Below are 22,904 nucleotides of genomic sequence, written 5' to 3'. Positions count from 1 at the left end.
TTGAACCTACTAGCATACCAGAATATATTTAGAGAAAGCTCAGATATCAGGGCTGGTGATAGTGCTTAGCCTATTACACAGACAGAATCTTGACCACTGCGTTTTCCTGAATAGAGCTCTGTAGACTGAAGGGCATGACTTTCTTTACTCGTTGGATGTAGCCCTGCAGCAATTTGTTTATTCCAGACCAAAAAAAAAAAAAAAAAAAAAAAAAAAAAAATCACAGAAATACCAGCCTTTGGAATCCAAACACCTGCACTATGGATCACTGCACATGGCTGTAGAGTTTACCAGAAAATGTGTACTTCCACGGTTACTGTGGTTCTTGGAACAGAGCTAACAGTTTCTACAGTATAGTGTTCATGAAAGGTGGTTCTATATGGAAAGGCAATAATGGTTGTCAGCACACAGAGCTTAAATCGAAAGACAAGCACAGACTCATTTAAAGCAGCAAGCACTCCAGGCTCCAGACAAAGTCTTTTCATTTGGCAAAACACAATGGTGGACACCCAAAACAGTAGACCTTATAGCAGGTCACAGCTAACACTGATAAAATAACAAGTATTTTCCGTATTACAGAGTCACAGCACAGTTTGACTAGCAGCTGTATGTGGCCATGCCAGCCTAAGCACTATGCATTCCCATCCCTAGCCGTTCACTCATTCCTCCCATTAACCTCTGCCCTTCACACCAGAACAAGTTTTGTGTAGCCAGGTGACAAAGTGAACCAATTCCCTCATTCAAATATCTTCTTTATTGATAGGTTTATTGTTTTGAGGCTGGATCTATGCTGCAGCTTAGTTTACCCTTCAGTGTGACAAGTGATTGCGGTGCGTAGGCGTGGGAAGAGAGGAAGGTGGGCAGAGGGATTGCTTAATCCTGAACCATACTTACAAGAGGTCTGCCCGAGCTTCATTTCCGTGACTGCAATATTGGCCGCTTGCAATGGGAATAGAGAGGGTCAGTGTAAAGAGTTGCAAACACAACACTGAAAGGAAAGAGAGACAGAGCTTTTTAAACCCAGGCTCACTTAGTACTTGTCTTACGGCAAGTTTCCCATTGTTCTGGAAACAGTACTGTATATAAGATGTGTCTAAATAAGCACTGTACAGAGAAAATGTTTATCTTGGTTTCTGTCTAATTAAAGCAGTCCTATCTGCTCTTGAGTTCTGGCTAACTGCTAGGGCACAGTATCAGAGTAGATTGAGGTCTAATTAAATACTCCTGCTAGCAGGCATCCTCTTTTAGAGAGCACTGAAAAAGCAGAATAGCTTTCAGATCGGGTCAGTGTGGGTAGAGGCCTTCAGTGAGATTTTTATAATCGTCGGAACTCTTCCTCTGCTACCCTGAACTTGAAACACAAGTTAGAGAAGTGTTTGGTGGAGAGGGGGGAAGGTTTAAGAGATCATATAAAAATATACCTTCTGAGAGAGTTTTGGTTTGGCTCTTTTTTTTTTTTTTTTTTTTGGTCTCACTACAATCATAGTCATTGTGCAAACAGTCCCGCATTTCTAAGAAAAGCATGCGAGAAATCAAATGGCAATATCCATGTGACAGGGCTAGCACCAATTTTTAGTAAAATCTATGAATAACACTTGTGTCTTTATTATGCAGCTAGTAATATTGCATATATATATTCATCAGGAACACTGCTTCATCTGTAGCTTTTCTAAAAAAATACATTACACTGAGTAAGCAAAGTATATTAGAGCAATCAGATCTCTTTCAAATTCAGCTGGCTTTAGAGTTGCAAAAGGAATAATTTGTACTGCTGGCACCTTCACTGACAAGTTATCTCTCTAACATAGGAACCAAGCTAAACTGGATTTTACTATTCAGATAATTGTGAGCTTTATTTCTTAATAAATAAATAAATCAATCCCCAAACACAGACTTGTACAAACACATGTACTGTAGCTTGGACTGGAAACTGATAATTATCATACATTTCCTGCCACAGGTTATTTCGAATAACAAAATTAATAGGATTTGGATTCCATGTCTCTGTGCCTCGTATCTGCTCCTCAACCCACCAAATTTGCCTCAGCTCTCCCCTCATATTTTCATGCAGACTAACACCGCATTACCACAACTCTTGGTTGTGGTCCACAACTCATGGACCCCATGGTCCTCCTTCCCATGGTGCCCTGCCTTGCTCAGACATAAGAGCAAATTCGTTGCTCAGATAGAGCTGGCCAGACGGCTGCTGCCAAACGTAGCAGGGAAGAGTGAGTTTTCTATTCCTTTCTTTACTCAGGCACTGATAAAAATGCTTTTACCTGCATAGCTCCCAATCTTCCCCAAACTCGTAAGAGTACAATTGTATCAGGTTACTCTTATATTCAGGGCTTTTCTAACAGTGTATATATAAATCAAATATAGTTTAACAGGTCTATCTAAGAGTTTATTATACCAAATTTGGACATGAGAGTGAAGTAAGTGGCAATACTTCTGTATGAAAGGTTACATGGATCTGGCTTAATGGATTAGCAAAAGCAATACATCACTTAATGTGGTAGTGTTGAAACATTTCCAAAGTAAGTAAAAAGGCTTTTTCAGAGTCCAGTGTCTTTTAAGAGATTAATGAAATCAGACTGTGTTTTTCAAGATGCCTAAAGAATTGACACTTGAGAACATTCTCTCTCTTATACCACTAGAGTAAAATAAATGGAAAGCTAACAGTAACTACAGCATAGCAAATATGATTACAAATAGATATGTTTTAGAAACACATCATAATTCATAGATTGGAGATAAAAACAGCTTCTCTGAGCACTTTACTTGAAAGAAGAAGCTCTACTCTGTGGATAAATTTCTGATGTTTTCTTTCACAGAATCACAGAATGGTTATGGTTAGAAGGGACTTCTGGAAGTCATCTAGTCCAACCTCCCCAGCTCAGGTAGAGCCACCTAGAGTTGGTTGCCCAGGCCCGTGTTCATATAGGTTCTGAATATCTCCAGGGACGGAGACCACAACCTTTCTGGGAAACCTGTGCCAGTGCTTAGTCACCCTCACATTAAAAAAGTCCTTCCTGATGACCAGAGGGAACCGCCTGTATTTCAGGTCCATTGCCTCTGGTGCCATCACTGGGCACCGTTGAAAAGAGACACTGATCACCATCTTCTGGGCCTGACCATTCAGCCAACCTTCAATCCACTTTACTGCTTGCTTATTCAGCAGCTTCTCTATAAGCATGTCCCGGGAGACAGTGTCAACAGCCTTGCTGAAGTCAAGGTAGACAATATCCACTGATCTCCCCTCATCTACCAAGCCAGTAGATAGCTTGGTAAGACAACCTTCATCATAGAATGTTGTCAGGTTGGCTGAGCATGACTTTCCCTTTGAAAACTCATGCTGACTAACCATCACCTTCCTGTTCTTCATGAGCCTGGAAACGGTTTCCAGAATTAGTTGTTCGGTCACCAGGAGGTAAGGCTGCATCCCATCAGGGCCAATGGACTTATTTATGTCCGGTTTTCTTAAGTATTCCCCAAACTCATCCTCTTCCACCAAGGGTATGCCTTCCTTGCTCCAGTCTTTCCCCTTGTTCTCCAGGTCCTGGGATTTCTGAAGGCTGGTCATATTCATAAAAAACAAGGAAAAAAAGCATTTGGTACCTCAATCTTTCCAATGTCCTGTGTCCCTGGGCCCCTGTCCCATTTAGCAGCAGACCCACATATTCCCTAGTCTTCCTTTTGATGCTTATGTACTTAAAGAAGCCCTCCCTGCTGTCTTTTTTGCTGCCTTTCTTGTTCCCTTTTTCGCTCATCAGACTCAGCTTCAGTTGGGCTTTGGCTTTCCTAACCCCGTCATTGCATGCTCAAGCAGTATCTCTATATTACTCTCATGTTACCTGTCACTTCTTCCCCCTTCTATATACTTACTTTTTATGTTTTAGTTGTCTTGTGAGCTCCTTGTTCATCTCTGCAGGCCTCCTGGCATCTTTGCTTGACTTCCTGCTCATTGGTATGGACTGTTCTTGAGCTTGGAAGAGATGCTTCTTGAATATCAACCGGCTTGCCTGGCCCCCTCTTCCCTCCAGGGCCTTATCCTAGGGGTCTCTTTCAGGCAGATCCCTAAAGAGGCTGAAGTCAGCTTTCCTGAAGTCCAGGGTTGTGATCTTGCTTCTTGCCCTGCTCCTCCCTTTTAGGATTCTGAACTCCACCATCATGGCAGCCAACGCTCCCTTCAGTCTTCATGTCCCTGGCAAGCTCTTCCTTGTTTGCAAGTATGAGGGCCAGCAGATCATGTCTTCTCAATGGCTCCTCTATCACTTGTGTCAGGAGGTTGTCAGTGCTCTCTAGGAACCTTCTGGATTGCTTATGCCCTGAAAATATCAGAGTAGTTAAAGCCCACTGTGAGGATCAGGACCTGTGAACATCATGCTTCTAGCCATCTGTAGAAGGTGTCATCTGCTGTTTCCCTGACCAAGCAATCTGTAGCAGACACCTGCTACAGGGTCACCCATACTAGTTTGTTCTTTAATCCTCACCCATAAATTCTCAGTTAGCTCCTCATCTGTCTTCAGAAGAGCTCCATGCACTCCAGCTGCTCTCTCACATGAAGGGCAACTCCACCTCCTTGCCTTCCTGTCCTGTCCTTCCTAAAGGGCCTGTATCCTTCCATTGCAACACTCCAGTCATGGGAGCCATGCCACCACACCGCCATGATCCCAACAAGACCATAGCCCTGTGATCACACACAGATCTCTGCTCACTCATGTTTATCCCCCGTGCTGCACACATCAGGCACTTCAGAGAGGGACTCCAGCATGATGATTTCCCAGAAAGGGTCTGGGAATTTTTCCCAAATTGGTGTCTTGTAGGCATTTCCTTGCTTACCTGCAAATTCCTGAGGTCACCCCGCTTAACCTCTGTTTCGTTCGTTTTGTCTTTGCCTTCATTCACACCACCCCAGCCCTTTGCTTGTCAGCCCTGTCCATCACTCCCTCACAGGCTGCTGGTAATGGTCTTCATTTCACACCACTCCCAGCTTAAAGACCTTCTCACCAGGTCAGCCATCCTACTGGCAAACCTTTGCCTCCCTTAGTGAGGTGGATGCCATCTCTTCCAAGCAGATGCTGATCCTCAGGGTCCCGTGGTTACAGAAATCAAAACCCTGTTGTCAACACCAGCTGCACAGCTGGCAGAGCTTGGTTTGTTCCTTCCAGAGATACGCCCTGAACGTAAGACCTGCCAATGGTTTAGGGCTTTTTTATAAATACGTAAGATTCACTTAAAGTCAGCATTTTAAAATGCTTCTTTAAGTGATACTGAACATGTATATCTATATTTTACTGCGTGGCATATAATACTTCAGATGATAACACCTGTAACATTTATGTCCTGCTTAAAATGAATAAATTTATTTAAAGAACAGGCACTCAACTTATTCAATACCATTTCACCCTCAGAAAGCTTTGGCAAACCTGTCAGGTCTGAGTGAAAATTATTGAGGAATCCAAAAGCCAAGGAAAGGAAGGGAGAACAGGCAGCCAAGGCACATCGTTTCCTTAAGGAACAGCAGGGTTAAATATTCAGTATGCTATCCTGATCCTATGTAATATAAAATCTGTGGGCCTAAAATACCAGTCTGACAGGCTTCACAGACTGATCTCATTTACCTGCCTCACCTACACCATAATCTTCTGAACTATGTTGGAGATGTTACGACACTCACATTGAACTAACAGGAGTGAGACCATGCTCAGGCTTTAGAATTTCATTAAGTCACTGGGTTATCTGAATGCATAATTTCCACCACAAAAAAAAAAAAAAAAAAAAAAAAAGTATTCGAATTCAAGTTTCTATATTGTGACGTAAAGGTGCCCTTACTTAATTCTGAAGATAGCCTTTAGTAAGCAGCTATTTGCAGTGGTTTTATTCATGATTGCTGATGTTCCTGCTGTAGGAGCACCATTGCCAGGCAAATCCACAGCCTTTCTTGCAGGCTGAGATTCCTTACTGACTGGAGTGAATTTTAAATGTAAACTATGCTGTCCAGCTCTTAGTGATCATTTTTTTTTGACCAAGTGAAAAAAGCATCAGTAATAATAATGCTAATAAACAAAGCCCACACTTGCAGTAGTGGAACTCTATAAATATGTATACCTGTCAGGAACCAAAACTACATGCAGAATTGCTAGTGCCCTCTTCAATTTTCTGTGAGGAAAATTGGTTTAAATCAGTAAGCCAGATATCTTGGCAGATAGGTTTAACTTGTAACTATGTCAGGAAAGTACATCAGAGTACAGTTCAGAGAAGAACCTAGGAAGTTAACCATACTGTAAGTGACAGCTGGGGATGACTTTTTGATATGTCCCTCCGACATGGACAACTGTGGAGTTGTGTCTCTGCTGAGTCCACAGATAGAAAAATGTCACTTTTTATGGCCTGCTGCCCTCGCTAGGGAGCAGATATTCAGACATATATTGCACCTTAGAGTCACTTGAAACAAGGACCTTCCCCGAAGCACACTGAGGTCAATGGGAGGCTTTCCATTAAGTGGTTTAGGTCAGGATTTAAGGCTCTTACTTTAACAGCTGACAAATATAAGCACATGAACTTGGAGACTGACATTCAGGGGACTACCCCTGTGCCCAAAATGATAATAAATCAAGCCTTAATTGAAGAGCCTCAAATGTTACAGTCATAATAATAATGGAAAGAAATCAGAAAATATGAGCCAGTCCTATCTATTAAATCTCTTAAATGTACAACGTTCACTAGTCTTAAAGAGGAAGAAGTGAACAATTTTCCGTATGTATCTTCAAGTGTATTACAAATAATGAGAAGCTTATAGGCAATCATGAGGGCCGTAGGCAAGGAAACAAGTTGTGTTACCCAGTGTCTCTTATTAGCTGGATGTCTTCGAAGGGTGGTCACCAAGAGGAAACACTAGATATGTAGACTTAGCTAACATTTAGATTACACGAATTATAACAAAACCTTTATATGAAAAGGGCTGTATAACAGTATGCAACAAATACATTTTCTGCTTCTCTATCCCGTGAAACATCATCACATTACCAGTCACATTTATACAAATCCTGTATGGCCTTTCACCCATATGTTCAAGCACACATTGAATAGGATCTTTCAAGAACATCTATTCACAGAGAGCTTTTATTAAGAAACAATATAAATAGCATAATAAAAATGTCATAGCTTCTGGGGGAAAAAAAAAAAAAACAAAATGCAAAGTGAAAAACACCAGCACAGTATCAGTGTGAACACAAACCAAGAGAGACGAGGAGAGCTTTGTTGATCCGGTTACTCCTCCAGCTGTAAGCAGATGTTCTCCATGTTGTGCAGAAGTGAAGGCAAATGGACCCATGTGCAGTGGGTGGGTGCAATGAAAAGCTGTTATTTTTCAGTTGTGCCAAAAACATTTTGTTTCCTTCATCTCAAAAAGACATCTATATTAATCTAAGGTGAAGAATCTTAAATCATATTTTCAAAGTCATTTATGAAGATCCGTATCCCTTTTCTGAAAACAGGAGCAGAGAACCTATTTGTCACACATCCTTTTTTGACCAACACATTGCCCAAAGAAACCCATTTCTTTGTCAGCCTGTTGGCCCCCAAAATAAATAAATGTCTGCGTCTCCCTTTGAGTCTTTTTGTATATATCTGACAGAATGCATCAAGGCTTCACCCAGATCTTCTGCTTTTTTGCTCTTTTCCAAACTCTATCTATTTCCCTGTATATCTGAAATTTTGCATAATTTGTGGCAAGTTAATTAACCATGCAGAGCCTCTCTGGTGTAGCAATCTCAAACCCATTTGCATCCAGTGCAAATTTATTTCAGCTAAGCCTGATCTATGTCAGAAAACCAGATCATCAACCCAGACCTTTGGAAAACACAATACAGTGTGTGCTGTCAGCTTCGTTGCAATGAGCTGGACGTTCAGTATGGACATGATTCCTACACAGGCTTTGTAAATGATGTACTTCTATGGAGTGCAAATTCTGAGAAACTTGCCTAATAGAAACTTGCTGAGAGATAATATTAACGGAAGGAACTATTTCAAGCACTGTCCTGTATAGAGTTGAATTTTACCATATACTCAGGGACTTTACAAAATCAGAGCACAAATTCCTATGACTTCCCCATAAACCAGCTGCCAAGGGTGAAGCGACAGCAGAAGCACCACAGAAGATGGAGGAAGGGAGGCAGTAGTCACTTGGCCTAGTGCTGGCCCTGGAAGCTGGCCGTCCCTTAGCAGCCTGTATAGATAATGGAGAAAAAAGACATTTGGGTAGATGCGTAGCACCTCGGGTAGGGCAGGTGTGAGTGCCGTTGGGCTGCCACGGGAGGAGGCTAGGAAAACAGCCATCCTCCAGCTGAAGTTGGTCTTTGTGAATGCTGTCCTTAATCTTTGAAATACCAACTTCAACTGGACCATCAACACTGTTTTGCATGGGCAGAAATATTGAATGCAAGTTATTTCTGGCCACAGGTTAATTAAAGCGTAAGAGACTAAAGCTGGTCGCATTTTTTTCCTCTTACATGTAATCCTTAAGTGTTTTAAATTCTGCAAAACACAGATAGAAGAAAAGAATTTTCTTTCGCGTCAACTTTAGTAATGACTTGGGTATCTAGCAATGACTCAGGGAGGCAGATACCACTTATTAAATAACACAGAAACAAAGAGGACATGGTAGAGCTTGGAGTTGTAAATATCCTTCAGCTGAGAAACAGCTGTCAACAAAGCTTATTATTTGGTTACAATTATTATTTCTCTATCCTTTCTACTCAACTGAATTAATTAAATCTGTTGCAGACATAGGTATTATTTAAGCTCATGTTTCCTACTCTTATGTATGCTTTAAAAATATGAAAAGAAAAAAAGTTTCCTTATTGTCTTCATTCCCTATGCACCGGTTGGGTAAATTCTTTGATCCAAGGAATTAGGACTATGAACCAAAGCTGTAAACTGAAGCATTGTCAGGCACTGGACTCCAGACAAAATCCAGATAAAAACTACATGCCATTGATTTATTCCTATAATAAGCTGAAATCCAAAATCTGATTTTTAGGAAAGAATGTGAGCTGCCAGCTAGCACTGCACTTTTATTCACTAGAGTGCCTAGGCAAATGATTAAGCAAATTCTCCAGTTCCATTGATCTCAGAACATTCTCCTGAGGTCAGAACCAGAATTTGATGAACAGCCCTGGATTTAAACTTATGCTGATTTACAGTCTGAATCTAAATCGGTATCAACTTTTGCTTTTAGGATCCATTAGGAATAGCTGGTACTGTACTGCAAGGCAGCAGAATCAGACTATATGAACCCTTAGCCCTTCACACCTTCATCAGTGATGAGAGGCAGTCAGCATCAGCTCAAGTGACCGGGGAGGGGGGGGGGTCCTGTCATGTTAACTCCTTTTCCTGTTTTAAATCTGTCCTTTTTATGATGGGGATAAACCGTGTGTGTGTGTGTGTGTGTGTGGTATATCCATCTTTCTCCTAGCCTACCAAAAGCAGGCATTACTGTCAATTACTTGGCTCCTTTATTATTATCCCTTTTTTAAAATGAAGATGTGAAAGTTGTGGATTGCTGTGCCTAGTGGCAATGGCACAACCAAGACATATGTGAAAAAACCCCAATATGGGAATACAGAAGTATTTACTAAGATGTCATACAAACACACTGGTGTATTTAGATTATGCAGAACCTTTAGAGGTCTGTGGTGGATAAAAGTGAATTTTAAGATGATAAAATAACTGACAAATGAAGCAGATAATAACGTTTATTAAATAGTTGTCATTTAAGGCTATTAAATAGTTACATTTGTCATTTAAGGCTGTAGATTTGACATGAAATGTATTGCACGTAAATAGTAAGATACATTATAGATCCTTCGCTCTTCTGTTTTTCTGTCAGTAAAACTTTTCTACCAGTCTGAAAGAATATGAGGGATCTTCAGGCTTTCGAGATAGGAAACAGCATGTGCTGCAGTGTGGGGAGCTTGACAGAACAGCACATAGGAGGTACAAATATCAAATCAGAATGACAGAAACGACAGCTCAACATGAAACCCGACAGCTTACACTGTAAAGAAATTTAGCATATAGACGATGAGAAGCCATGCTGGAGCTCTGGAAGTGAAAAAGAGGATTAGTGCTGTAGCCAGGTGTTGGGGGAGGAAAGTGTCCGGTGGCTTTTGAAGACGCCAGTGTCAAGTCATGAAACCAAAGACAAAAATACTGCTCTCAGGGAATATCATCTACACCCTGCAGATGTCAGGTCAGCACCTCGGAGAGGCTGCTTTTATCTTTGTCCTCGTAACAAATTCTTCAGAAGAGCAGCAGTTTTGCCTCTGAAATCCTCCAGATGCTTTTTCCTGCTGAAGACTCTTTACACTGTGCTCATTTCCACTGTCGTTTCAGGCAGATCCCCTGCGCTGTTTGTACGACGATGTGCCAGCCTGCGTCCCTGGCCGAGGCTCAGAAAGGCTTCTAGCAGGGAAGTGAGGAAACACAGGAGAGAAGCCTGATCCTAGGACAGCAGTGCAGCAGAAAAACGGCTCCTGAGCTTAACAGAGATGAGCCAAAGGAACGCTCCTACTTACACCTCACCTTGTTCAGCAGGTGCTGGTGGGCAAAAAACACCCGGCGCATTCTGGAGACAGTATGGGATGGTGGCAGATGGGCTGTACGGTTTGAGAGGGGCTGTATGATTTTCTCCTCAAGCAGGAGAAAGGTTGGCGTAGGAGGAATTATGTTTCTATCCCACTGGAGACCTCCAAACATTAGGACATCTTAGGAATTTTAGTGCTGGGTCTCTGTGCACCAGCAGGTTCCTCTAAAGTTGCTCCAACGCACCTATGCTGTAAAAACACTCAATTCAGCCTGATCAAAAACTCCTAGCAAACTAACTGGACACTTTCTCAAATAATTATGTTTTCTTCTTTCACTAGGCTGGAAGAAAGTGGTTTTTTTTCAAAGTGGCAAAAACCATAAAATTCACTGTAATTTTTTTTTTCTCATGGGAAAGATCCACTGTGACATTCTTAATAGAAAAACATGACCGTTTTTCTACACTGCATCTCTTTATGAAAATACACATCCCTTAGCATATGAAAATTATCAAAAAACGAGGGGGGAATTATTTCAGGAGACTCTCGCCAAATTATTAGCAACGCTCTCCGTAGAAAACCACCCAGAAAAGGGAAATCTCATAAAACACAAAAGGGCAAACTCTGAAAGAAAGTTCTGTCTTATAATTCATTTTCTACATTCCCTCTCTGTTCTCAACCACAGAAACCTCCTTTTTAATTAAATTATCCACCAGTAGAGAAATACATGGAATTATAATGCACAAGAACACATTGCTACTTTAATATTCTACACTATTTATAAGACAGCACAAGGCTCAATTTTTTACTTTTAAATACTGGCAAACCAAATAATTTTCATTTCTTAGGCATTTATCCATGTCAAATTTAGAACATATTAAATTCACCATTACATCCTGAGATCTTTTTGCTCGGAAAGATATCAGGTCAGATTTCCATTTATGCTACATTTACATTTATATCCATTCTTAAGACCCTCTTCTTTGCCAGAACAGTTTAAAGTGGCCTTGCTAAGAGAAAATAGGGTCTATATTGTAATTTTTAAAAGCTGATTATTCAAAAAGGCATTGATTATACAGAAAAGTACACTGTATTACACAGAACCTCAGCTGGCTGATATTGTTCTAGTTTCATTTACAGCAGTCAGTTTATGTGGGTTTCCCTCAGCTGGGGATCTAGTCATGTATATTTTATGTAATTAGAGGATATATATTTTAAGCAATAACACGCAGAGATCTATTGTGTATATTTGGCAAATGTTTCTGCACTTCAGCCAACTGTGGAAACTGTGAGTTTGGAAGCTAAAGATACCAATTACACCCAAACTATATCCATATCCTCCTTTTATATTTTGCAGCTCTTGATTAAACCATCCATTGTCTTGGAGATAATCCAGGTTTATACCATTGCATCTGAACACAGAATATTATGAGACTATACATAATTTATATAGATTATCACTAAATATTATGACAAGACTTAGGTAGCTGAAGCTCTTTTTTTAATACCAGACCTGACCTTCGCTGTCACCTGCGAGGATGGAATTGCATCTTGTCCAGATGGTGAACACTCCCATCTCCCTTTAGATTCTGGACCCAGGACTAAAGGAGAATTTACATGGCTCATGGGCGTGGGACAGGCAGTGCACTTCATTCCAGCAACACTAACTCCTGTCAGTGATGGCAGATGAAAACGGGGTTTGCATTTTTTTAAATTAAAAAGCCTGTATTATTAAAATCACCTATAATCAATTGGGACTGAAGGCCCATTTGTGCTTTCATTTGCTGTGGTGAAACATCAGAGCTAGCCCATTGTGCTCTGTGGAATTACTGTAGGGCTTTATTCTCATAAATGAGAGCAGAATTTTTCTCTTAATCCTGCCTTTGAACCTAAGTGATTACAGCTTGAATGGCCTCTATGACTGAGACAACTGCTTGTCCCCATTTAACATATTCTACAGGTTTCACAGAATCATTTTCTGCGTGCCTACGCTGATTTTACAGGATTTTAACATCGATCAAAACCCAGATTGAAAAAAAGAAGAACTCTTCAAATCAGAATGTCCTAATTTTATGCTGGGACGGGTGCCCTCTGTAGTGACAGCCTCCCTCTGGTTCATATTGTTTCTAATGGTCTTCGACGGACACTCCTGAAAACTATTTATTTGAAAAAAAAAAAAAAATCAATAAATATATCTTTGTGCTAAAGCACATAACTGTACAAAGAAAACAGAACAAAAGACAACTGATGAAAACCATAGGTAGTAGCAGGTCCGACTATGTCTTATAATAAGATTCAGATATAACTGCTGAGAACATTAAAGCGGTAAAAGGGGCAAAACCACACAGCATATAATTTCAAAGTGACAACAACCAAAGTTCCTGGGAAAAAGAAGAACATTACCCATTCTGTACTCGTTATGTAATTGTGCTTGTCCTTGGACACGTTTCACCTGCAATCACACTTCCAGCAGTTCAGTGTAGAACTTTTATTACTTCCTTATATTTTGTCATCGTCATCGCTACTTATTTTTTTAAATGCAACCGGGCTTGCCTGCTTTAAAGAGGTTTTTGAAACATCCGTGTGCATGGTAGACATGGCTATAGTCTCATAATCCTCCTCATGGGAGCGGAAATGACAAAAATGAAATAAAAACTGCAGGTCCCTTTGGAAGTTCTTATTGAGGAACCCGTAGAAGATGGGGTTCACGCAGGTAGAAATCATGGCGGTGAGGTGGCAAATCAGGAACAGCAGGTTGTGGCTGCAGGTAGTGACAGGCAGGATTTCGTGATTCCAATCAAAGACGATATTAAAGATGGTGAGAGGCAGCCAGCAAACTGCAAATGCGACCACTATTGAGATCAGCATGATGTTGATCCTTTTGGTTTCAGAGGATCTGTACTTGCTGTCTCTCATCTTGTCCATCATGTTGTTCCTTTTTTTCAATCGTATGTATATCTGCAGGAAATTCAACAAAGAGAAACACGTGGGATGATTCAACCTACAGCCAACATCCCTGCAAGGAGAAACGAACACCGGACAGAAAGAAGTACGTATCGCAAGAGGATTCTCTCTTACCTTCAAGTAGCAAATAAATATGAAACAAAGCGGTCCGAAGTACTGAATCACCAGCAGCGTCGTGGTATAAGAAAGCCTGGCAGTGTCCCAGGGGAACAGGTCCAAGCACACGTATTTGTCCTTATATTCATCGAGCGTTATGTTTCTGAAGGGTTCATCTGTTAAGACGTGGTAGATCAGGAAAGGCAAGGAGGAAGCCGTGGCTAAAACCCATATGGCGGCAATCCCCACGTAGGCATGTCTGTTGTTCGGCCTCCAGCCACGGGGGTTGATGATCAGCTGGTGGCGCTCGACAGCGATGAGGACTAACGAAAAGACCGAGACGGTGATGGAGGCACACTGCACGAAGGGATTCAGCTTGCACATGGCCTCCCCAAAAACCCAGTGGTCCATTAAAGTATACACGAAGGTAAAGGGAAGACACATGATGGTCACCAGAAGATCGGAAAAGGAGAGGTTGACGATGAGGATGTTGGTGACGTTGCGCATCTCCTTTTGTTTTAAAATGATGACAATCAAGGCCAGGTTCCCAGAGACTCCCAGAATTATCACCGTCCCGTAAGCCAAGGCCAAAGTGAAGACCATGGCCAAAGGCACGTGGCAGTCCTCATCCTCAAACTGCGAGAGCTGCGAGTTCTTCTCCGAGGAATTCAGGTGCCCGGAGACGTTGCCCAGGGGGGCTCCGAGAACCGAGGCGGCCATCTCGCTGCCGGCCCCCGGCCCGTTCCCGCCGGCCGCGCCGCGGCCTCAGCCCGGCCCTCGCCGCCGCATCCCCCTCGCACCGCCTGCGGAGAAGGGAAGGAAGGAGCACGGCCCGTCACCCCACGTCACGGCGCCTGCCACCCCCACACACCCCCCACAGCCCCCCCCACACACACACACACTCCCCCCACACACACACCCGCGGCGCGGCAGGGTCCCGCGGGGGAGCGGAGCAGCCACACACACACACACACACACACACACCCCCCTCAGGGCTCGCCTGCCCACGGCGGGGTTGGGGGGGGGGGTGTGGGGGGGGTTGGGGGGCTCCGCGCCGCCCCGCTCGCCCCACGGGTGGGGGGTTACCGGCGCGGCAGCCCGGGGGGAAGCCCCGCGGCGGGAGGACGGACGGCGGGGGGGGGGGGGGGGTGGTGGTGTGTGTGTGAGATCCCCGTGGGGAGAAGGGCGGCAGGCAGGAGCAAACCGCGGGTGGGCGAGCGGGGGACGCGAGCCCTTCCCCGCCGGCACAGGTCGCACGGAATAACGAGCTGAGAAGCGCTTCCAGCCTGCCGCCAGCGAAGCCTTCACTCGGTGTTTTACGCCGCCTTTTTACAACTTCAATCCTCCAAGGTCTGCTTTCTCAAGCTGCCCGAAGTGGAATTCTATCCAGCCATCGCGCAAAGCGGGGGGAAACCCCATCGGGCTGGTGTGATGGGTGGAAAAATTACTCCAAAAATTGCTGCATTCTTTTTTTTTTTTACCTAAAACATCCACTTGATGTTGAGCAGCCGAGTGCCCACAGCAGCACTGGCACTGAGTCAAAGGCAAATCAGGAACTCTGAACACCTTAATCTCAGCTAGCAGGACTGTGCAGCAAAGAAAGAACAAAACAAGACAAAAGACAAAAAATAGCAAAAAATGAAACACTGCTGAAAATTTCTTTACCCATCCAAGACAAATACGCACGCCTAAGTAACCACACTTTTGCAAGGCCTTGGATTTTAACATGGGAGAAACAGGGATATGTGTTCAGCATGAAGAGGGAAAAAAAAAAAAAAAAAAAAAAAAGAAAATAATCAAATAACCTCACACACCTTTACTGCAACTTGCCGTTAGTGGCAGCCCCACCGAATCTGGAACTTTCCCTCTGCCCACTCCCTCATGAGCTAAATTTATTGCTCACTTAACCTTAGGTTATGTTAATGAAAGTAATGCTGCTTAAAATTCACACGAGTGGGTTTCAAACCCGGCTCCATATGGCACTTATCACAAAAGCTGTAAAAACATTGCCCACTGAAATGTACTTCGTTAAAAGTCCCCCCGAATGGGTGAGCTTTTGGTCTTAAATGATACTTGATACAATATTGTCTCAGTGCCACCTAAGTCTCTGGTGCAGAATCCTCTTTCTCTGTTGCTGGGGGCAGACACCCTTATAACCAGCCAGGTGCTGGGGAGCAGAGCTGGGGCTGCGTCCGCAGAGCCGGGGTGCAAGGGCTGGGCTTGCAGCTCCAGCTCGTCCGGAGGGTCAGCCTAAGGACGACCATGCCAACGCCATGGCCTCTCGCTGGCATCGTCAGCTCACCCCAGCTGGCTCTGCTGGCTCTTTCTATTCACCACGTGGCTACGTGAAACAGCAACAGGCGATGTAGCTCACCTCTGAGTGACATTTTACTGTCAAAGTTAACATGGGTGATTTCGGACAAAAGACATCTCTGCCTGAGACTTGGCTACACCGATTTTCAAAACAGCAAGGTGTGCACCTGAGCATTATCTCTGAGACCTGCTGCCTCTGTTAACTAAATTTATAGGGTCTCCCTAGCCCCCGAAGTCTGTTTTAGGGTCCAATAAAGAACCTCCAGCCCCCAGGGCCTCTTGAAGCACCGCTTCAGACAGAGCCAGAAGCAGGTGCTTTACCCAAAGGACAAGTGTGCGGGAGATGTCAAGAGCCAGGACTCCTCCATTCCAAGAATATGACTTTAGCCCAGCCCGAAAATCAACATCTGGATTTAATCACGGTCTCCACTGTGACTCGTACAGCATGAGGTGGGCAGCCCAGCCCTGGGACTTGATGGGACAGCGGAGGCAGGAGCGGAGTGGGTGAGGAGCCGTGTCCTGCAAGGAGAGAACTGGGCAGGTTTTCTCACCAGCCGGGACCAAACTGCACACAGCAACGAGGTGGCCTGGGTTTCAGGCTCTTGGTTTTGCTTTTCCCTTAGCCAAGCTCTGCTCTTGCTTATTTATTAAATATCAAACTCAAAACCAGAAAATGCCACTGTTCCTTCTTCCCTTGCCTCTCCCCACAGCAGAGATGCAACCTCAGAGCATGGCTGGGAGCCAGCTCAGAAACACAGCACTGCCAGCAAGTGACAAGGAGTCCTTCCTCCCTGCCCACTTCTCCAAAACGGACCGGACATCAGGAGGGGGTGAAATCGCATCTCCTGGACAGCTGCACTGTTCCTTGTCCCCAGCCCCACCAGCTCCGGAGCCAGGAGGGACATCCCTGCCCATCCTGGGTGCTGGAGCCAGGCGGGGAGAGCCCACAGCTCTGCAGACCCCTCCAGGTGATTCCACAGTCTCCCCCGCCACATACATCCTCCCGACTCTCCGGGAGGATTTGGGTCAAAAGTTTAGCACCAACAGACAGCAAAGGTGAAGTAACGTGCCGTGAGGCGACTGGAAGGAAACGCACTGCAAAATTGTTGGAGCGCTTCAAAAGGAAGCATAAAACACCGTCAGCCCAAGCCAACGGTTCACCCAGCCGCTCACAAGTCCAACCTGGAGCCTACCCCTCCCTGGGATTTTGTCATCCGCACCCAAGAGAGCGAGCAAGCACCAGCCCGAGCAGCACGCAACCAGCCACAGGCGTGGGAAAGCAACCGAAGGGGAAACTCACCTTGCAACTGCCCTGCCCGTCTGTGGTCTGCTCAGGGGCTGGCTCGGGAGGCTGGATGGAGGAGAAGGAGTAGGGAAAGGGGAAGGATCCTCTGGTATTCCTCCAGCTCAGATCCTAAAGATTGGTGAGGAAGGGCTGGAGACTCCCCCTTAAAGCCGAACTCCACCTTATCCCGGTATCACATGATGGTGCTCTGCTGAGCGGATCCTGAAAATCTCACTGCAAGCACATCACCTTTAAATTACACATCTGGGGGTGGGTTGCCTAGTAATTCCGAAATAAATGCAATTAAATATTGAAACAAAAGAGGAGGGGGGAGAGCGCAGGGAAAAGCTCAGGAAGGGAGACAGTTTTAAATCGCTGTCTGGCTGTTTCAGCGTTTTGTCTGCAAGTTATTGCCATCTTGTGGCCAAACTGAAGATGGAAATAGAAGCTTTGCTGGAAAAGGGGCGAGGAGGTGAATTTAAGTATAAGGAGCAAGTTAACAAAGTTCGGGTTTGGCTTTTTAAACCAGTACAACTAGCTTCTGGTCTGTATTTATCATGAAGAGCGATGACTGGATTAATAAGAATTGTCAAGTTGCTGTTCTTGTTGTTTGGTTAGTTGTTTGGTTTTTTGTTTTGTTTTGTTTTGGTTTGGTTTTTTTCCAGCTAGAATTAAGAAGAAATTATTTTAAAATTAAAACAAGTCAATACGGTATCAAACCTCAAAAAAATACAGCTGTCACTGTGGTCTTTGTGGGTATTTTTCTAATTCATCCCAGCCAAGTGGTTCACCATCCTGTATGGCCCGTGGAAAAGGAATGGCATTTCTGCAGGTTCATACAGAGCAGTGGGATATTCCCCTGAAAATAAAGAACAAATCTCCATAGTAAGATGCAGAGCTGGAAAGGTAGTGGATGTTGCCTTGGCCACTCTTCTAATTCTTTTGAAAACTCCAGCTTCCAGCAACCAGTCTTCTTTTTTTGTTGTTCTTGTTGTTGTTGTTGTTGTTTTGTTTTGATTTGTTTTGCCTTTTTTTTTTTTTTTTTTTAATGCAGCTGGCATGAATAGCTCTGTAAACTGCTACTAGCTATAGGAGGATACTGTTTACTGAACAAATTCGTAAAAAGCAAAATGAAAATGTTCATTTCCTATTTGTTCTTTTCATGATCTTGAAATACCTTGTTCTCTCACTCACAAACAGCACTGCTGCAGATCTACTTCAGTGGGCATAAAACCCAATGAGTTTGGAAGTCTGAGAGAAGTTATCCAGGTAAACTTAAGCAGCATTTTGATAATGCCCTGACAAACCCTGCAGGCTGTATTAGGAGTTTGGTTTTCCTGGAAAACAGCAGTGCCCTAACTCTTCCAAGGCTCCAGATTAATTTTTCAAGTGTAAGGAATTACATGTTCTTACATTCTTGCCTTCAAGCATACTCCCATTATACGGCAAGACTGTTACATCGTAGATAACTCTCAAGAGAGGAACCATGTTAATTATAGCTTAAAAATTGGTTGCACATAAGAAATGATTGTGACATTTTTTGCAGACTGAGCCTCACAGTTTCAGAACCCAGCACTGAGGCTGATGCATACACTGTATTTCCAGGATCTTGGCTCAACTGCATCGTAACTGCAGTCTGCAGTGTGGGAAAGGAAAGTGCAGGCATACCTCAAGGTTGCTATAAACCAGTAGCCGGGGCACTGCTGACATTTTAATAGCAGCAGCCAGAAGATAAGTGCAGGCTGTTTACAATGCCGCTCAAGAACTTCAGTCATATGTGGGTCATTAACATGCACCAGTCTCCGTCTGAGCAGAGCAAAGGCAGTTACACTCAGGCAGAGATCCGATAAAGAGCATACTTTTGTCTGAAGCAGAGACACTCCAGGACATGTAGAACTGAGGACTCCAATTGCTATAGATGTGGAATGATCCATTCACATTACAAAAAAAAAAAAAAAAAAAAAAAAAAAAAAGATAATTATTGTCCAATATAGAGACTTTTAAGGACATTAAGAGTATTTCTAGGCAGGGAAAAAGTTTGGGTTTTTTTTTGTTTTTTTTTTTTGGTTTGGTTTGGTTTGTTTTTTTTTTTTGTTTTTTTTATGCAAGGATGATCTCCCTACTTCCCTGTAATGCTCTTACCCATATGGGCAAGATGGCAATTTCAAAAATTAAAATAAGCATTCTGTGATATAGAATTGTAGTACTCTGCCAACGGGTATCTAGAGCAGAGATACATTTTTAGGACCAGTTCAGAATAAGAGGCTTGGGTTTACACGGCAAGGTTTTGGTAGCGGGGGGGCTGCAGGGGTGGCTTCTGTGAGAACACACCAGGAGCTGCCCCCATGTTGGACAGAACCATTTTCAGCCAACTCCAAACTGGACCCACCACCGGCCAAAGCTGAGCCCATCAGTGATGTTGCTGGTGCCCCTGTGATAATGTAGGTTCAAAAATGCTGCGTACGAGCTGAGAGAGAGAGGAGTGAGAAAAATGCGAGAGAACCAGCTCTTCAGACACGCAGGTCAGTGAGGAAGGAGGGGCAGGAGGTGCTCCAGGCACCGGAGCACAGAGTCCCCTGCAGCCCCTGGTGAGAACCACGGTGACACACGTTGTTCCCCTGCAGCCCATGGAGGACCATGGTGGAGCAGATCTCCACGCTGTGGTCTGTGGAGAGGAGCCCACCCAGGAGCAGGTTTTGTGGCAGGATCTGTGACCCCGTGGGGGACCCACGCCGGAGCAGTCAGTTCCTGAAGGACTGCACCCCATGGGAGGGGACCCGCGCTGGAGCGGTTCACGGAGAGCTGCAGCCCGTGGGAAGGACTCACATTGGAGCAGTTCGTGAAAGACTGTCTGCTGTGGGAGGGACCCCATGATGGAACAGAGGAGGAGCATGAGGAGGAAGGAGCAGAAGAGGCAACGTGTGATGAACTGACTGCAACCCCCATGCCCCGTCCCCCTGTGCTGCCCAGGGCAGTGGGAGTGTAGGGGAGTCAGGAGGAAGGAGTGAGGTTGAGCCTGGGAAGAGAAGGGTGTGTGGGGCTGCTAGTTTTGTCTGTGTTTCTCACCATCCTACTTACTCTATTTTTAATAGATTAACCTACCACAGAGGCATTCATGTGCTATTCCAGCAAAATCCAAACAGAGACATGTCATTGTTTCTGCCACAGAAATTTCCAAAGTCTCAGATCAGTATGATCTTCTTTCTCCTCCATTTTGTCATTAGTCATGAGGATCTCCATTTCAGCAAGAAATTAAATGATTCATAAGACCTCATGTTTTAACAGTTTATCATTTCAAACATCGTATAAACACAGGTGGAGGAAGAGCCTCACAATACCTCTTTCATACTACGTAAATATAATAATTACCTATAGGAGAGCCAAGATAGATCCTACATGTCACTCAGTGACCTGAACTCACAGTGATGGCAGCAAGCATTGATAGAGTTGTTCACACTACAGATGGATGCAAAGTCAGGCTTTAAACAGGGCAGTGGAGCAATGGAAAGGGCTGCCTCGGCCACTGAGCCTTTCAAACATATGTGCTATACATATGTGTATATATACATATATACATACACACATGCTATAACCCAAGTCTTACTGCAAGCTTCCTGCTCTGCCATACTGTTGTGTGCCCACCTCAGATGACTGAGTCTGTTGGAGCTCTATCGATCCTCTCTGAAGCACTTCACATACATGTGGGCACTAAAGCACACTAATAAATAATCACTCTAGCAAACAACAGGCTCTTTTCAAAGTCTTTCCACTATAGCTGTAGAAAATACATGTTGTGCAGTAAATGCCGCAGAGCACCAGGTATGTTCTGTAGGAAACTCAGGCAATTAGCAGTTTCTAGCTATTCTGTGCATCTGCAGTCTCAACACCAAGCTGAGTGTCTCCAGCTGGAGCACTGAGGTCACAAAGATATCAAATGATTTCTCAGTAATTCTTATTCTAGTGCTGACCACTGTCAGGACGCGAGAACGCTGAAGTAGCAAGATAGCCATTGTGTTAAAGATTATCCTCTTCCAGGGAGGAAATTTTTTCGGTACATCAAAGGCACCCTGGACCAGAAGGCCATGCTTATCTGTGTGCGTATGTTCATTTGTGTGAAGGCAAGACATTACAAAAAGAGAATAAGTACAATAAACAGAACATAAGTGTGTCTCAACTAAGGAAATAGAACAGCCTGAGTAAAAGAATACATAATTTCTTTGAAGCAAAATCACTGAGAAGGGAAGAAGACGTTTTTAAGAAACACATGGAAAAAATATGCCAAGAGATCAAACCATTAAAATTCTCTCACTGTAACTCTCAAAACCGGAAAAGATGTCATAAAACGAGGCTGTCACTTTCACTACAATGTATTGTCACACGTTCAGGCAATGCAATCCCTCTGCAAAACTTAAAATCCACCAAGGGAAAGAACACCCTGAGAGTCATTTGTGGTTTCTACTGTCTATAAAACGAACTGAAGTCACCACTATGGAAATGAATGGAAACACTCTCTGAAGGTTTTTTAAACTTTATATTTATTGTTTTCATTTGCTAGTAATGAACGTCGGTACCACTGAAATACTTGCATTTCACATTACTCTATTCACAGATAAGGGAACTCATGCTTCTTGGGGCAAAAGCCTGTCAGCAACAGACTAAATAGGAATTCTGCTGTTGAGTACAATGAGGATAGCAGCAAATTTAGCTAAGAGCATGTTTATTCTGCAACGACAGCAACTGACACCAAACATAACAACACTTCATTTGACTGCTAATGTCACAAACCCAGAGAAGCTGTATGAATGATTATGTGGTTAATCTCTGCTGAGAGTCTTGCTGCTGCAGTTCCATTTTCAACAATGCAGCCAAGCTAACTAGTGTAAAGCTATCCTGATCATATGCAATGTTACTTAGAGACTGCTTGACATATAACCTAAATTATGTCCGCCTGGCTAAAATACTAAGTCATGTTTTCTGCTACAGGCACCCCACTCTGTCCATTCATGTTCAAACTCACGTACACTCATACACAAGCTCTCATCGGGCTTCAGATGAAGCAGAAGTAGGCCCTGTGCTTCAGCGTGATCATCCAGAAGGGACATTAATAGTCAGTGTGTATAACACCAGCCAACGAATGTGATGACACGTTAGGCAGGAAAAATGACCAATTACATGTTCACCCTTGGAAGTATTTTATTAGCTACCCATCAGATGTCCTGCCTTTCACCACAAAGACATCTCAACCATTGCAACCCTTTCAGTAGTCCAAGGCTCGCTGCCTTCATGCCCAGCTGCTTTATGCAAGTTAAGAATCTGTGGAAGGGATGGGCCACACAGAGGCCAGACATTAGTGGTATTTTTAACAGTGCTTTGTAATAGTATTTTAGTAGTACTTTTGTGGGGGGTAACAGTTGGGTTGATCTGTGTGAAAAATGCTGACCATCAGAAATGCTCTGTATGTATCTCACAAAAAGCCGCAAACACTGTAGTAGCTGTGTCCCACCATTTTAGACTGGCTTGCCCATGGATAGGTGCTCTGCTGGTAGCAGACTTTATGATAACATTAGACTTTGACTCATGGCAAGCTTTGACGCAGGATGATTGACTGCATACAGTGGAACTTGGACATTAGGTGGCTTAGACCTTGATTTTTGTGGTAT

At 43.7% G+C, this 22,904-nt stretch overlaps 1 protein-coding gene across 2 annotated transcripts; it reads right to left on the bottom strand.

Moving 5' to 3' along the window:
* Window positions 1–9,777: 9,777 nt before the first annotated feature.
* NPY1R (neuropeptide Y receptor Y1) lies at window positions 9,778–17,368 on the bottom strand. Of its 2 annotated transcripts, XM_032983980.2 has the most exons (4): window positions 17,260–17,368; window positions 15,128–15,232; window positions 13,665–14,449; window positions 9,778–13,544 (listed from the first exon to the last, which is right to left on the bottom strand). In XM_032983980.2, the coding sequence occupies exons 3-4, from the start codon at window positions 14,364–14,366 to the stop codon at window positions 13,086–13,088; spliced, it is 1,161 nt and encodes a 386-aa protein (XP_032839871.1). In that variant the 5' UTR covers window positions 14,367–14,449; window positions 15,128–15,232; window positions 17,260–17,368; the 3' UTR covers window positions 9,778–13,085. The 2 variants fall into 2 exon arrangements, with proteins under 2 accessions (XP_032839871.1, XP_032839872.1); XM_032983981.2 differs by lacking the exon at window positions 15,128–15,232.
* Between the last annotated feature and the right edge of the window lie 5,536 nt (window positions 17,369–22,904).

The sequence above is a fragment of the Tyto alba genome, unplaced genomic scaffold, assembly GCF_018691265.1.
Source record: "Tyto alba isolate M040663 unplaced genomic scaffold, T.alba_DEE_v4.0 Super-Scaffold_6, whole genome shotgun sequence".
In the NCBI taxonomy this organism is placed as follows: Eukaryota; Metazoa; Chordata; class Aves; order Strigiformes; family Tytonidae; genus Tyto; species Tyto alba.
Note: the sequence above shows the minus strand (reverse complement) of the source record. Positions and strands in the feature narration are given on the sequence as shown.